General features: G+C 39.2%; 1 protein-coding gene across 1 annotated transcript in view; it reads right to left on the minus strand.

Moving 5' to 3' along the window:
- Positions 1 to 16886, minus strand: part of NELL2 (neural EGFL like 2) — a 156061-nt gene that overhangs the window by 9123 nt on the left and 130052 nt on the right. Inside the window, exon 16 of the mRNA XM_076331701.1 lies at positions 8106 to 8246. Within this exon, the coding sequence (XP_076187816.1) occupies positions 8106 to 8246 (141 nt within the window). The remainder of the gene's footprint in view (positions 1 to 8105; positions 8247 to 16886) is intronic.

The following is a 16886-nucleotide window of genomic DNA, read 5'->3' on the forward strand; positions in this document are numbered from 1 at the left end:
AGCATCTGGAGTCGGCCAGTGTTGCAATAGGGCAGAAGACAATTGGGATCATGACCCTAATTCAGTGTGACTGTTTGCATGGCCCTGAGCAGCTGAAACGTCACAGGCACATCAGACAGGGAAACCCACCCGAACAATAAGGATACATAATTCACGGAACAGATGGCCCTGCGGAGGCTGTGCAATCTCCAGCCTTGAAGCTTTTTAGACAAGTAGCTAACAGGAATGGTTTGAGTGATGCTGGTATGGGCAGAGCAGGGGGATGGAAGAGCTGCTCTCTCCTTCCTCTATATTCTCTTAAATCCATACTGAAAGTAATACAATCTGGCAATTCAAAATTAAGATCTCCATATACTCAGTCTAACTGGTTTTAAGTTATGCAATAAAGAGAACAAACACAAATCCTATTTAAATATAATGATTAACAGCAGGATTCTCTTTATCATTGAAGTAATTTTTAATAAATTACTTTCTGACACTTGTGTTCCTTTGTTTAAAACAAAACTTTCACGTAGCTAGTGTCATAAATGAGTAATATCACTTCTCAACAACCTGGCCACTTAACTGAAAGCAGCCATACTTAATGAGACACTTGGACGAAGTTCAGCTGTCATATAAATAAGAACAGTTTCCTTTAAACAACAAATGGTGACCCTGTAAACACTAAGTCTGCATTTGGCACTTGTGTACAAATGTATTTCACCATTTTCCCATGAGGAAAAGGCTTCTGGGGTTTGTTTTTCAACACAGTAACAGTCAGTGCACTGCTACTGAAAATAATTGAGGTTTCATCATTGACTCTGGTATTGAGCAGAGCTTATCCAACATTGAGAACTTATGAAAAATCCCAACCTTGGTTTTTTCAGTTGTTTGATTCATGAAAATAAATATTCTGGATAGGGCAATTTAAATATTCCCGGTCAAAGCAGGAGCTATTTAGGTTTTGATTCTAACCTAATCAGAAACAGCAGTTTGTTTATAACGCAGCAAGAGAAACACAAACTTTGCATGCATGAAATTCTCATCTGCATTATTCATCCACATCAAACTTCAGGCATTATCTACAAATAACTTGCACACCAATCATCCATACCAAGCAAAACTTTGTTCAGCTTTTTTACTTTGGATTTATAATGGATGGCGAATTATGTTACTGACTGTTTACAGCCATAACCAGCTCTCCAGTTTCCATAACCATATGGACAGGGTACACTGGCCCCTGCATCTTTTGTGCCTGAAAGAGGGAGAGGGGAGGATTACAGGTTGCATATTTCCAGTATATCCAGCCACAGAGGCATGTTATTCTCTCTCCCATATTGGTTTAAAAAACAAAACCAAACCCAATAAATAATTCACTTCAGGCTATTTACAACACACTGCTTAGAAATCAAGCAGCTTGAATGTTATGACATTAGAACATTAAGTCTCAAAAGACTTGAAGGTCTGCCTCAGAAAAAAACAGAAACAAAGCGTAACTAGTCATCTAGTGCCAAATTGAGGACCAGTTCTTATTTATCTACTCTACGCTAAAAATTGCAGGAGCTTTGATCTGGCACACTTTTAAGGGTTTCCTTTTTCTTACCATCATCCCTGGGTACAACTTAATGTTGCAATGACAAAGGAATACCATGGATGAAGAAGTAGTGGTACATGTTAAAGAAAGCTAGGAGTTAATTGTATCACAATTTCATGCCTACACAGGAAAAAAATTGGACTAAAGCTATACGAAATGGTGACAGTACCTGGAATGACTAAACTCCATTTGTAATATTTGACAGACTGCAAGGACGGAAAACTCCAGAAATACAGGAATTTCAATTGCCCCACCAGGTTGTGACCCAAGGCTGTATTTAACAGATTTACTGACTGTTTCTTGGAACCGACACCCAAAGAATCCCAAAGGGACAAAGCACCATTTGACTTGGCCCTGAGCAGTGTGCAGGCTCTGATTCAAAATGTCTCTACTGAACAACTACTCGGTATTGGTTACCAACAGTGACCACAATGTTCGCGAGTTCAACATCCTTAAAGGAATTTAAAAGGCTGCAAAAATCTCTGTGGTAGTGCTTTTATTTTCAAATCAAATGATGAAGTTTTAAAGATGAATTTAAAGATGAATTAAAACTAGTGGCCAAAAGGATAAAATGTTTTTGGATAGAAAGAAGATTGTTTAAAGATACTATATTATAGATTCAGAGTAAACGTATACTATATTAATGAAAAAGACTTCAAAGGGGGGATACATTTCATATAATGTACTATTTTTATTTGAAAACTTCATGAGCTCCTTTGCATAATACATGCTGTCAAAGGAACTATGTGCCATGGAATAAAAGAGGTCATTGACTCACAGATTAATAGCAGGTTAATTAGTAAGTAATAAAAGGCAGGAATAAATGGTCAGGCTGTCACAATGAAGAGTTGTCCCAAGGAAGTTCCCCAAGAATCTGTACGAGAACGTGTGCTGCCCAATATACTCAGTCATCTGGAGGAATGGATCAACAGTGAGATGAAAAAGGCTATTGATAAGAAAGTATTAAAAACAAAAAATTGATAGTGACATATAGAAGTATTTCATGATATTGACTTAGTAAACAATAGTACGTCAGATGAGATTCAATTGTAAGCTGCATGGGGAAATACTCATTCGAAAATCAAATCAATCTTTTAGATCTGTTCTGGGAAGAGATCTTGGAGCTACTGTGGATAGCTCTAAATAATGACAGCTTAATAATATTTTGGGAAAAAAAACACAAATACAATATTGATAACGACAGATGAGAAAACTTGCAATAGAATCACAAGGAACATGAACAAGGCACAACTAGAAAATAACCCGTGTACACCTTGCTAGGTAGTGACAAAGGGCTCAGAGATGCATTCTGATGTAGCTGATGGCAAGTCACGACTTTCCCTCCTCTGACGAGCTATGCAGACTTAGGTGCAGGACGTTCACATAAAGCCAAAGAAGATCTCCCCTGGACATGGTTTCCTAACAGAATCGTTCTGATATCAGTTAGAGTGTCATCTACGTAAAGAAAAGATGAACATCTCCATCATTGAGAAATATGCTGTTGGAAGAGATGGGTTGGGAGGGTGGACAGTCCCTTTGCTCTGAAGCAACTGAAGTTTCTCAGTTACTTTAGCTCTGAGGAGTAGCACTAGCTCAGCAAGGTGACAACATGAGGATACCTGAATACTTTTTGCTTAAGGCAAAACAGGAGGAGGGCATTTGAGAAGTAGCTTAAGCTCTTCTGAGCAGAAAGTTTGGTTTCTGTTCTCCTCTGTCCTAAGTAAATCTATTGACGATGTAATCATTCTTCAAAGAGCAAGTGAATTGTGAATAATTTATTCGTGACTTCATGCAAGCCAGAGTGCTTAGCAGATGTGGAAGATGAAGAGCTGAGACTTCAGATGCCGGTAACACCAGCTTCACAGAAATGTTGTTTCCTGATACAGTAGATGTGTTCAAATTACTGTCTTATAAAATGCAGTGGTTGAGTTTCTGTTTTATTAGTCCTTTTATAAAAGATGAGAAACTCTGTCAATCTTGTACTCTGCCCACACTCCAGAATATTTAAATACTAATGTGTCTCCATATCTGCCTTCTGTCTGGTGATGTTTAAGTTGCATTCCCAAACTAAATAATGAAGCCTTAATGCCTATATCTCTGTTTGGGATGGATGGGGAAAAAAGTCACTTTATGGTTTTATTTGTTGACCTTTTGTGATCATGAATAAAGGCGAAAGGATTTCAATGGAGCTTTGTGAGTGCTAGTAAGATTTCCTGCTGAAGAGTGGTGATTCTTTATTTCCTGTCTTCTTAAGTGCTATCAGTAACAAAGCTTCTGTTAAACATTACCAGCACTGTAGAAAGATCTAAGTGTAGGACTCTGAACCGACAGCAATTTTTCAACTACAAGAAATTCCATGTACTAGTTAAAATACTGGATGTACTGTGAGATAAATTCAGACATCCTGACAGTCAGCAATTCCTCTGCCTTCCAGATCCAGAGACATGGATGCTGAAGTGACCATTTTGGGCTTTGTTCATTCATTAAGGCTGGGGAGCATCCTGAGGCTTGTAATATGCCTCCATCCCTCATTATCTTGGATTGTGGAAAATACTGTTCAAGTAGAGTCCCAGCCCTCAGTGTTGTCAGGCAGCATGCTCTATCACACAGAGAAGGAAGTGATTCTACTTCTGCAAGCAGGACGGCAGAAGAAGAACATAACGACATTTCAGAAGAACATACACGTGCAAATAAACCCTTGCAACCAAAAAGATCCTTTTTGAATTGGGCATTCTGGATCGATGCTTTCCAATCCTTCCATTTGCACCTGTCTCATTTAAAGAATGTGGTACCTGCTGAGAGTGAAGGTATGTTGATCTCATATTCTGTATCAACAACAGCTGGTACCTGCCAGATACTCTTGGTAAGTCCTAAGGGGCTGCATTAATTAGGTGAGCTATTCTTTGGACGTGGAAGTATGCAAAATGTCCAACAGCTGATGAGGTAAAACCCACACTATTCTGCTACAAACCAATACAGCTTCTCTCTTCAACTGATTTTGGAAGCTTTTAGACATTGCAGGGGACAAATTCAAAGGAATCAGGATCTTACACAGAACTGCAGAGCAAATATTAACTGGGCCTGAACATTCTTATTTTAGGATTTTGCCCTCAGTGGTTCCAGTTTTTTAATGCAATGAAGCTTGAGGTTGCAATATCTACTACCTTAGCCTAGCTCTCTTTTATGAAATGGCACATGAGAGACAACCTTCAAAGCACCAACATGACTGTGTAAAGGAACTGTAAAGAAAAGCTGTAGGGGGACAAAGAGGAAGGTACCAGGTAATATACCATGCTGAATGCTATATTTACATATATATAAAATTTAAGACTTCCCAAACCCATGCAGTTCTCGAAGACTAAGCGGCTGATCTTTCACCACTTTTCTGGAAATAAGATGATGCATAACATAATTCCATTTCCAAGGGAAAAGCAGCAAGTGCTGCTAATAGGTTGAAGCCCTACAGCTGCATTTCCTATCATTTCTCTCGGTAATTGTTATAGAGACCACAGGTCTACCCAGGAGTATAAGGTGAAGCAAAACTAATAGCAAAGGAATCTCTAGGTCTTCCATTGCCTGTAGGTACAATAAAATGGGATTATGAATTTCTGCGTTCAAGTACATTAGTCAAAATACTCAATAGTCTCGGTCGTGCCAAAGAAGCAGCAGCAGCCAAGGTCAATATATGTGTAAAACAGGCAATTCAGCAACTATTATTTCGTTATCAAGCACTGACAAAGTCTAATGCTACCAAGGAGTCCACCTCTAGCTAGGAATTTTCAGTACCATGTCCTAATGGGACCATTTCCTGCAAAAGGTGTAGGTGCAGTTTTGGTAGTCTGTTAAAATAAGGTTTTTAAGGAAATGCTCCTGTGCTTCTGTGATCTTAACAGAGGTGTTTCCACCTGAATCTTTAAAACTGGAGCCTTTGCTGAAGGAAATAAGTTTCTGACTAACACTGATCACAGAAATGCTTTCTGTAGTACTATCAGCACACGTCCAGGGACACAGATGGACCCAGATTTGAGGCAGACCATATAGAACAATCAAGAAATAAAAGATTTGAACCCACACTTCCTTGGCTTTTAAAGGTTTTCTCCACTGAAAGAGGGAACTTTCTTCAAAGCAACTAAAACTTACAAAAGATGAGCCAAAGACAAGCCTATTATGCACTCCATATAAACACTATTTTGAAGTAGTCCTCTTAGAACCAAAATGGACAAGCCCTCGAAGAACATTTCCTAATCCTCATGAGGTTTAAATTATTTGTTCCCCCAAGAAAGAAATCAAGGCAGGCCCAGTTTCTCCTTGGTGTAATTCAGCACTGTTCCTTCTACAGTTCTGCAAGCTGTAGCACTTGCACAAGCCAGAAAGGTTCAGAGGACACTGGTCCCGGATGCAGCAAGAAGCTCATACAGCTGCAGGTGGGAAGTGGAGAACTGAGATTTGAAATCTGAGATTAGTATAGCCTGGAAGCTGCTCCCCCATTACAGTGAGTGTCTAAAAGGCCATCCACCAACAGCTCAATCTAATCACCTCTAACTAGGGGATACTGAAGAAGTGACAAAAGAAATCCATTTTCTTATGTCTTTAAACCTAGTAGGGGAATCTCTCACAGTGGAAAGATCTGACAGCAGAGAAACCAATTGCTTTTGCGCTACTGCTACTGGAAGTTTAACTCTCCATACTGCAATGGATTTTAGGCTGTCTCTTCATACCTTTTTAAGGTTTTATTTTCTGTCTGAGACACAATGTCACAGGCTTCAATCCAATAAAGTGATGTAGTAAGACTAATAAAATATCTAACCTTCCTCCCCGTCTCAAGTTGCTATGTATTCCAAAATTTGGAGCTGCAATCAAGCAAACTGAAAGTGTTCCATGTTAGTGACTAGGGTTATCAGCAATGAAGATAGTTTCCTAGCATCTGTTATTTAATTCTAATTACTTGTTAACCTCTGTGTATGTTTAATAAAGAGCTGCTGGCACTTTGTAGAAAAGGTCAAAACATTCTAATAATTGCCACTTCTGCATACATGTAGCAATCCCCATATTTCTTTTTCCTTGGCTTTTCATTTGCTTAGAAATTGCTGCTTAATTGTTGCTTGTTTGCACCCATCTTAAGAGTCACTTTGTATTACTTATCTCTCTTGAGACAGCACGTGCCAAACCACTATCTCCAACCCATGAGACAAATGTTATATTGACATTGAAGATAAAACTTGGGATATTGAGAATATTTCCATAAATGCCTGGCTAGAGTATTACCTGTGCCACGAGTGATAGAAGGACAATGTTATAATCAGAGGGATCACAACTTCTTTGCACCTTCTTGTCCTAACACCTGGCCAGCTAACACTGACATTTAGTTAGTTCTTGACAAAGAAAGCTCAACTTATGAAAGCAGTGGCTGATTCAAATCGCTGATTCCTCCTGGGAATACAGGCTTTCAGCAGTGGTGAAAATGTGTTGAAATAAAATATTGATGATGGGGATACCGAAAAGGTCATTCTCGCTCCTGAAGAACTGTCTGTGTGTCCGCCTTAGTGAAATTAATTCAATTGCTTCCCTTTGGGACCGATGCAGCCCACCAATGTGAGTTTAAACAGCAAGGTAGGAAAGCTTACACTGTGCAAGCACTGAATATTTCAGCACTCCGAGACAGAAGGCTATCCCTTCTCCTAATTTTGCCCCAAGTATTCCATGGCAAAACAGAATCATTTGTTTTCTTATTTAAGAGCAGCAGCATGCAATATCTTAAGAGCTGAGTAACATTCCACACTAAGAGATCTGCATCTGAAAATAACTGTGTTCTTGCTAACCCGCTGTTCTCTCTAACATCATTCATGAACAAATAAAACCTCCCCATCTCCTTGCCCCCCTGTCACTCTCTTGTCCCCTGCACCTTGCCCCAGCCCTAAGCCCACTGAGCTTGCCAGTTTGTAAGGTTGTTCTCCAAATTGCAACTTTCTACAAGCAGTTAGTCTATGCGCAGGAGAAGCACTGCAGTATTAACTCAGGTGTGGGTAAGGGTGTCAGGGCTGCATCATCATTCTTTGCAATGGGAAATATTTTCATCACAGACTGTTTCAGTGTACAAGAAATGAAGTGGAGAAACTGAGGTCTGGATTGAGGCCCATTTCTACATATAAAGAATCTGACATATAAACAGATTACTGCGGAGTGATAGATTACAGTGCATGCTATCAGCCCACGGGACATCACTTGTGTAAGGACCACGCACAGAAGCAGATGTAGGGCCAGAGAAACTGTGTTTTAAGCACTGTGCCTTCACATATTATCTTGCAAATCATAGAAATGGCCACTAATGCTCCACCTATATGTTAGGAATATTCATATTTTATTTTCTTTTGCCTTTTGTTTATGACACTTATTTAGACTACAATTGCTTTAGATCAAGGTTTAACTTTCATTGATACGGTGTCCAAGACAATACTTGACCAGTATAGTCAGATATACTAGACATTACTGTAATGCAAGTCATAACACTACCCCACCTTTTTTAGATACTGACCTTCACAGGATTCTCCATGTGGTGAAAACATCCCATTGTCATGGTAGCCGTCTCTGCATTCACAGTGGTACCAACCAGGCAGGTTAATGCAGTTAGCACGGCTGTCGCACTGAACAAAGCCATCTGAGCATTCATCAATGTCTGTTTAATAAGAACAACAAAAAAGAAGGAGAAAATTCACACAGAGGAAATTGCTATATTCATCCGATGGAAGAACAAGTTCTCTGGTATTTCTGGGTTTCACAGAAGTATTTTGATTACCGACACTTGAATTTCCAGATTTATCCAGAGAAAAAGTTTTGAATCACTTCCATAAAAGGACTTTTGCTAACAGTGTTGGCCCTGCTAACAGTGGAGGTTCTGCTAATCCCACTTTACTGTTTACATATTAACGACTCATTTTGTCACAATGCATGATAGGTAATCTGACATCTGTGTAAATTGCCCACAGCATGAAGAAAGGAATTGGATCCCAGTTCGAATAATGTTAACCCTTTGAGTAGTGCAGGCTGCCTGATAAACAAATATTGTTTCTAGGAGCATATCAAAATATTAAATATTCACTCTGCCCCTTGCTTATGCTCTTGGTGACACCGATTTTAGGTTAGTAGGGCTTCTCTACTTGACTTACACCAGCACCTCTGACTCTCAGCATAACTAACTGCAGTCTCCTCTCTCACCATCAAAAAAAGCAGCTAGGATTCCCAACAAATGCTTAAACCCTAAAGGTAAAATGCAACACATTCGCCTCCTCTGATAATTCCTTTGGGATGTGTGTTTCTTAAAAGAACAACTTCCACTGACTAAACTTTACAGTAACAACTCACCGTAGAATAGATTTCTGGACACACTCGCTAGATCCGAAATCCACCAAAGCATGTTCTGCAGACACCTGAAGTCATGGACTCAGCAGAGATGCAGAGAACTTTGTGACATGTTCATTTCCAGTGCCTTCAGTTACGCAGTAAGCCGTATTAAGGAATAGGTCCCAGAGTATGAGTGTTGTTAACAGTTAGGCAATATCAGGACTATGGAGTCAAACAGGGATAAAAATGTGTCCTTCCTTACCAGATTCATCACATTATCACTGTGTTTTATACCATACTCATATCTATTTGAGCAGCAAGTTGATCAAGAGGTGCCTGTGGAAATGGCACAGAGGGAGACATAACACGCGCAAACTGCCTTCAGAAACAAAAAGCTCTAACCTCCCCGCCCCCTGCCATGAGTTTGAATAATGAATAAACACTCAATGTACTGGCCATTCTGGCCAAACTAAAATAACAAATTAAGACTCAAACTCTTAAAAGTACCTCAGCAGTTGATCTAGTATCCTCCGCGATGCAGATATGAAGAAGAGGTGTGATGTGACCACTGAGATATATCTAAAATATGTCAAAATTCTCCTCACAGTCCCTGTTAGCTCCCATTTATGTCATCTGTTATTTTCATGGGAGAAAGTGCAAACTGGCTAAGAAAATCAATTGTGAGCTGCAGTAAGATAACAAATCTCTTTTCTGAGAATACTAATGTGTGCATAGATAAAGATACACTCGCTCTAGTGTCTTATGAAATCTATTCAAACACAAACTAAAAAACCCCAAGGCTTCCTTATCCATCGAAAACACTTTGTTCCACATTTGAAGGTAAGAAAATTATTAAGTACGTGGGGGACACCTGCAAAAACTATAAGGTATTGCTCAGTCACCCACATTTGGTTTTGAGTTGCATTTTTCTTATACATGCCGGGGGGGGTAGGTGGGATGTGCTCTGGGTATTTTATTTACATGCCAAATAACATCTCTTTGGAATAACTGTACAACCAAATCATGAGTGTATTGGTTGTTAAAAGCTTTACAGATTCTTGACGAAATTCCATTAGAAATTTCCATTATTACATCGCAATCTGATTTTCTATCAACAGTCTCTCTGACCAGGTGTGCCTGGTGTACATTACCAGTATTTATGATGAAGAAAATTACCTGTACTCCTGCTGGAATATTGCACCAAGCATACATTTTGCCGCTTTGTGTACCACAAATAAAGTCGTAAGTCTCTATTGGTTTAAACCACAGAATTTTCAACTCCACTATGAATTCCAGGATAATCATCTAAGTAGTCCTGCTGCAGGACTGAGAAATGCCAAACCTTTACAACCTTCCGCTGTTCAGTGTGTCTCTCTCTAAATCAGTATAAACTCTGGCCTTTTTCTTGTGAGCAGCCAGGAGCCAGTGAGACCTCAGAGGTGTTTGAGAGATCAGAGGAAGATCAATGAAAATTATGTTACTGTAGTGAGAAAAGGTTGGTTTGCAGTCTGTGCCTTATCTACTGCTATTCACTCACATACCCGCAGATTACTTAAGAAAAAGGAAAGGATAAGAAGAAAGGACTGCAATCTAGAAGTTCCCTTACCACTGGGGAATATGACGCCTGGGAGACAGCTTGCCTGGCAGAACAGAATCTAAGTGACCGTGCTAAACGCTTGGGATCACCTGGTCAGTACAAGATAACTTGTTGGGCTTGGCCAAAGCTACAAGCCCTAGAGAATCAATGAAGCATGGAAACTCAGAGGCTGAAAGAGAAGAGCTGTTGTTCAGACTCGATATGAATCTTCATCCTTGTTACTTAATAACATGCATTAAGACACTGGATGGCATATATTTCTTCTTTGGGAAAGCGGAATGTATTTATTGGTGACGAGGTGGAGAAAAGAGTGTTATTTAGGCCAAAGTAACAGATATGAATTAAAGAAAGTCTGTGTTCCTCTCTTCAGAACAATTTATTTGTGACTCTGTAAGCCTTATAATTATAAGCACAGTATTGCAGGCACAGGCTGAGTGCATTCTGATGAACTCACCGATTATTCAGGAAAAACAAGCCTTGAATGTCACGTCAGTATTGGTAAACTGACAACAAAAGCAGCTTTTCTGTATTTATTTGCAAACTAGCTGACAAACCTGTATCACAAGAAATATTACTTGGGATGAAATGCTTTTACAGATGCCAATAAACAAAGAAATACATTCTTCTGGTTTTGGTATGGCTGCATTCAAAGTTGAATGGAGTTATGTAAGAAAGCCTATCATAAAAAGCGTGGACAGAAGACACTGTTGGTCTTTAAGAAATGTCCTATTCTTGACAGATTGATTGCCTGAAACCATTGCATTGGAACACCATTGCTGCACCAATGCTGAATAATCCATTACTCCTTACATGATTTTCCAGCAAACAAAAGAAATCCAAAACAATTCTCCTCGCCACTAACTTTTTAGGCAAATGACATTTTACAGCACGTGCCAGTGGGCTTCAGAATATAGATGTTCCTTATGCACAGCATTTTGTTCTAAATCTCGCAGCTAAGGCTGATCATTAATTCTAGTAGAGACTTGCTCTGTAATGGGACAAATATAACTGTGACAACTTTGTTAAACAAGAAAATGCAGCAGAAATGTGTTTTGCTGAGCCAAAGCACTGATTTCATGGAAAATTTTCTTGACATTTGGATAAAAGGATTTCTATTTTCAAATGGGCATAGCATGGCTCAGGAAGTGCTGCAAAAGTATCTACAACTCAAATTATCTTATTAGTATGGGAAAAGCAGCCAGAAATAATTTTTCTCTGTCCTATGGTGAAACATTCTCCTATGAATCATCTTGCAGCTGCTCAGTCAGAGGTGTGAGCTGACAGAAGAAAAACTGATTGAAGTTTTGCTTGGCCGGTGGCTATGGTATATCAGTGGGCTATATGGAACATTAACAGCACTAATGAAGTCCTGTTTGATGCTGTACTATAAAGGCACAAAAAATGAAATATTACTCTATAGAAGGAAGTTACTGAAAGGCTTTATATTTTCACTTATGCAAAAAATTAAACAAAATGTTTAAGTACAAGGAAAGGAGGGATGTATTTTTTTCAATAGCAGGTGATTACATTTTTAAGCAAATAGACAAAACAGACATCTTATTCTGAGTATGCAAGTCCACTCTTTAAAGGGCTATAAGCAGCTGCGGTGAAGTGGGGGGAGAAGAAGGGGCTAAAAAAAAAAAAAAAAGGACAGCATCCCCATGCAGAAAGTGAAATAGAGTCTCATATGTGTGATGGTCCAGAGCAAATGGCCTAATCCTGGCCCTGCTCCAATTTATGGCAGAACTCCCATTGACTATCACGGAGGTGGCATTTTCTCTGTTTCGCTCTTTCCTTTTCAAATAAACAGCACAATTGCACATACCAAATCTGCCACCCCACTGAGACAAGTGGCCGGGTTTCGAACAGAAAGTAATACTGAGACAGTCGCTGGAAGTAACCTTCACCCCACGCTGGAGAGCAGCTACACAGCTGTACCGTAGCACTTCAGCACCGCCTGCTCTGGCTGTGCTTCCACCCTATGGCATTTGCATGGCAGGAGATTTGCGATTTCGGCTCTCGAAACACTGGCTGGAGAACACGCACCTGTGAGACTGATGAGCCCACAAAACACCAGGAGCATGGGGACTCTCTCTACCCTATGTAATTCATGGATGCGCTCACGACAATACTGTACATACCCTATTGCCACAAAACAGGGTAATTGATTATGACACACTTGTGTTGCACGTGATTTGGTTTTCAAATATTCAGGTTTTCTCCTGTGCGTTTTTCTTAAACTGAAATCAGTCAGCCTGGTTATTTCCATTATTTGTTACCCATTTTTCAACTGGAAAAAACTTCCAATTTTTTTTGCTAACTGAAGCCCCACTCTAATAAAATAGACACATAGTCACAGGCATTTGGAAAGTAAGTACTTTATATAACTAGCTCCCCTAAACGTTAAAAAAAATTGCTCTCCCAAATCACCTTCTTTATACCTCAGAATCACTCACTTCCTGAACTGTGGCAACAGTTTCAGCTATTATACCCCTTGCTCTTGGGGAGACTGAGAAAATTCTGCTCCCTGAAGAGTAAAATAAGATCATTAGCAAATTATCCACTGGTACACTAAGAAAAAAGGAAAGCTAGCTGTCTGATGAATATTATTAGAGAATTTCTGTATAATAAGAGCTTTTGAAGATTGAAAGTGGTATAAAATTGCCAATTTGAAAGATAGCAGTGCTCTTTCATCCAGCAATAGGACCAAGCTCCCTAATGTGGTCAAGCTACACTCAACGAAGAACCATGGCGTGGGGGAGGAGGGGGGGGTGTTAATACCATTTTATATTACTCACTTCAAGACTGAAATATTAATCATCAAATCCTCTTCTCAGAAAAACCTGTATGCCGCCATCAAGCACAAAGTTACAGAGATACATAGCACAACTTAGTCCAAAAAGCCTTTCTTTCATAAACTGCTTTATCCAGGTCAATACAAACCAAAGCCCCAGTAGCCCTCTCCTGCCAAGAAGGCAACACCACAGATTGGCAGCTGTGAATACTTAGAATTCAGTTATTTCCATCCTGGAAGTTTTTCTGGGACAGTATAATACATGGCACTTAGCTAAGACTGCCAATTAATAGAGACTCTCAATTGCAATAATCTGTCCCAGTGCTAATTGGGTTATTATGACTGGATATATTTATAAAGATTAATGAGCAGCCAGCAACTTCCATAATGCTCAGTCACTACTGACTTAGGCTAAATCTGAGATCTCATTTCAAAGGCAACAGCCTTTCCAGCCTAATGCTAACCTCCAGAGCCACCCACATCCCAGCCCCATATACAGTATAAGTAAAGTGCAAACACTGGAAGAAAAATCATTTCAGAAACCGATCACTGAAGAAGTGGTTTAGGGGACTAGGAAGCTGTTTAGAAAGATAAATCTTCAATGTTTTTCTTGATGGGTACATTTGTAACAGTCAGACTCTGATATGCCTTTGCATATGTCAATACATTTTCACGGATGTTATGTCTGGTTTGGATATAAAAGATGATGTCCCAACTATTCAGATTTATGCTCAGATAACAGAATGTCCAGTAGGATTAAGATGACGTCTGGGTTATCTGATTTTAGTAAATATGTATGCAAGGGGGAAAAGGCCTTATTCAGTAGGACAAAATGAAAGTTCACTGTACTGCAGAACGTATCTGCTGTCAAAACTCAGTTTTGTGGAGTAGCTTTGAAAATGGTTCATTATCTCTACTGTAAGTTCTAGAGTCCCATCTCTTGCATTTAAGAAGAGAAAAGTGTTTGTATTGGTTTTCATGTCACAGCAGATTTCTAATATAATGATACCTAAGAAGACCCCGCTGTTCAATCAGACCTTTGACTTGAGATCTTATGCAAAAACCAGGTCCCAGTGGAGAAATATAAGAGCCTGAAACTAGTTCAATATACTGGAGCTATCTTGTTAAAATATCAGCTTTTGGGATTCCCATCCCACTACATTCCCATATACCATGTGCATATAAATATCATTCAGAGGAATAAAAAAAACAAGAATACAGAAGCTGAGACTGCTGAAATAATCCAGGAAGATATCAGTTATGCCAGAAAACCAAAGTTGTTTGGAATGCCTTTTAAACCTGTTTTATAAAGTCTGATCAGCTCCTTTTTTCTAACAGTGCTGCTGATTCCCAAAGGAACTTTCTTCCTTGGTCAATAAAAGTCCTAGAGCCTGATTTTGTTTACAATCTCACTCTGATTTGTTCAGCTTCCAGTAACTCTTTAAAGATATGATACCATATCATGAGTACTAGGACATGCTTTTCAGTGTATGGGTTCTCACACCAAAGTCCCTGTTAAACCATAGAATATTCTTGATTTTAACTGCATTTGCATCCCAACATTTCATTCAGTTACAAGTTTAAATCATGAAGGGCCAGATTACAGTTGGCCTGTGGGGCACAGCAGAGAGAAGAGTCACCCACAATTTTATCCTAGCATAACATAGTTCTGTGAGCAAAAGGACTTTCTCTGCACAGCATTAGAAACATCAGTTATCTCAGATACAGCCTTCAGAGAAGAGTGACGACCATGGCCTCTCCTCTCCCTGCTCCCCTGGATAATGAATTAGGCCCGTGTTGGAAAAAATGCATTTTGAATGCCTTTGGAGTTGCTGCTTCTATCTCTACATGTCCCAGATCTAGTAGAAATCCTGGCTGAGTCACCTTAAAACCATAATCTGGATCAAAAGGCAGGAAACTAGAGCTGGGGCTATGAATGTCATGTTAAAAATTGCTTCAACAGGTTGAGTCAGTGCTGCAGATATGTTCTTCGCTAAAAATTTCCAACTGTCATCTTGCATGAAAAAATAACTATTGTTAAAACAGGTCTTTTTTTTTTTTTTTTTTAAATTCTAGCAAGAGCATGATTGCATTTTTTAAAGTACCCTGTCCATGGAAAACTAATTTAGTTCCATTAATGAAAAGGAAGCAAAATGTGATTGAGGATGTAATACGGAATTATAGTTCATTAATTCTTCAAGTATGTAATTTTCCAGACTCCTGATCCCCCATTGATTTCTGCACACCCCCATAGGTCCTGCTAAATGCCAGCAAAAAGAAATTCAATCGTGTTGTTATTTTATGTGTGGCAGTGGCAGCGCTCCAAAATTAGATAGAAATGTTATAAAAGGGAATTTTCCACTGACTGCTTCACCATGCAGCCCTGTTAACAATTCTTTGTTGTCAAAAATTGATCAATCACAGACCTCACCGATAACTGAAACTGTAACAGTCTTTCATTACACACCCAGTATCACCAAAGGATGTGGTATTTGTAACAACTGAAGATGATAATTCAGAACAACTAATTAGCCATGATGAACTAGATGCATCCATGAATAGCGTAAAAAAAAAAAGAATATATTTTTCAGCAAGATTCTGTGAAACCGATTGTGCCAATCCCCATTGGAAAGACTGATAGAGAGGTATTTATTGGGCCTCTATTTCTAGTTGTTGACAAAGATGTGGTTTTGCTTTCACTTTGTCCATCATTCTCAGTACAGCACCTCACCTTAACTGTAACACATGCTTCTGTTTCCTTGTTAGCCCTGTCTTGAAAAAGTAATTATTTTCTTCAAGATAGCAAAAGCACTTTTATACCTTAAAATACACTGACAAACACATTTTAGATACCTACTATTGTTTGAAAGTACATAGCTCCATTTGCACACGTTAGAAATAGGACTACTACACTAGTGCTATCACTAAATGTGTCAGTTGTTGGGTAACAGTAGCCAGGTCCCAAGCAAAAGAGAATTAATTTGTCTGAAAAGAGAAGAGCTAGCTTGGCCAGCTGTTACCTCTTTTCTAACGGATGGGAAGGAAGGCTTTACTTGCACAGCGTACTGACCGAAGAACTTGAGTTTCCTCCAGTAAGGAGTCAAGTCAGTCATATCCATGAGTTATGACTTTTACATATTTGAACCAAGGATGCAACCAGCACATTCTCAGCTTAGTTTGGGTTCAGCTTTGCAAAAAGTTGTTTCAGATCAGCTCTGGTATGAATTACAGTAAATTTCCTGTGATTCAGTTCAGAGGCTATTCAAGGAAAACAAAAGAACCCACAAAGCAACTCAAACAAAGTTTTGGCTAGGAATTGATTTGACACCCTGATTTGAACTTGGTCTTCTGCTATGGTCTTCTACCTTTTCATCAGGGTACCAGACTTATTATACATGTGCTTAAGTTTAAACATTCTTGCCTACGTTTTCATACCAGTGACTTGTTACCACGACTCTCAGTCCCTATACCAGTGACCATTAATTTACGTTGCTGTTCCTGAAGTGTAAAATCATGTAGACATTGTACAAAATTGCTGAAGCACAGAAAAGGAACAAACCACACTATTCCTTTGCTTGGGCTAT

This window comes from Aptenodytes patagonicus, chromosome 1 (assembly GCF_965638725.1).
Source record: "Aptenodytes patagonicus chromosome 1, bAptPat1.pri.cur, whole genome shotgun sequence".
Classification (NCBI taxonomy): Eukaryota; Metazoa; Chordata; class Aves; order Sphenisciformes; family Spheniscidae; genus Aptenodytes; species Aptenodytes patagonicus.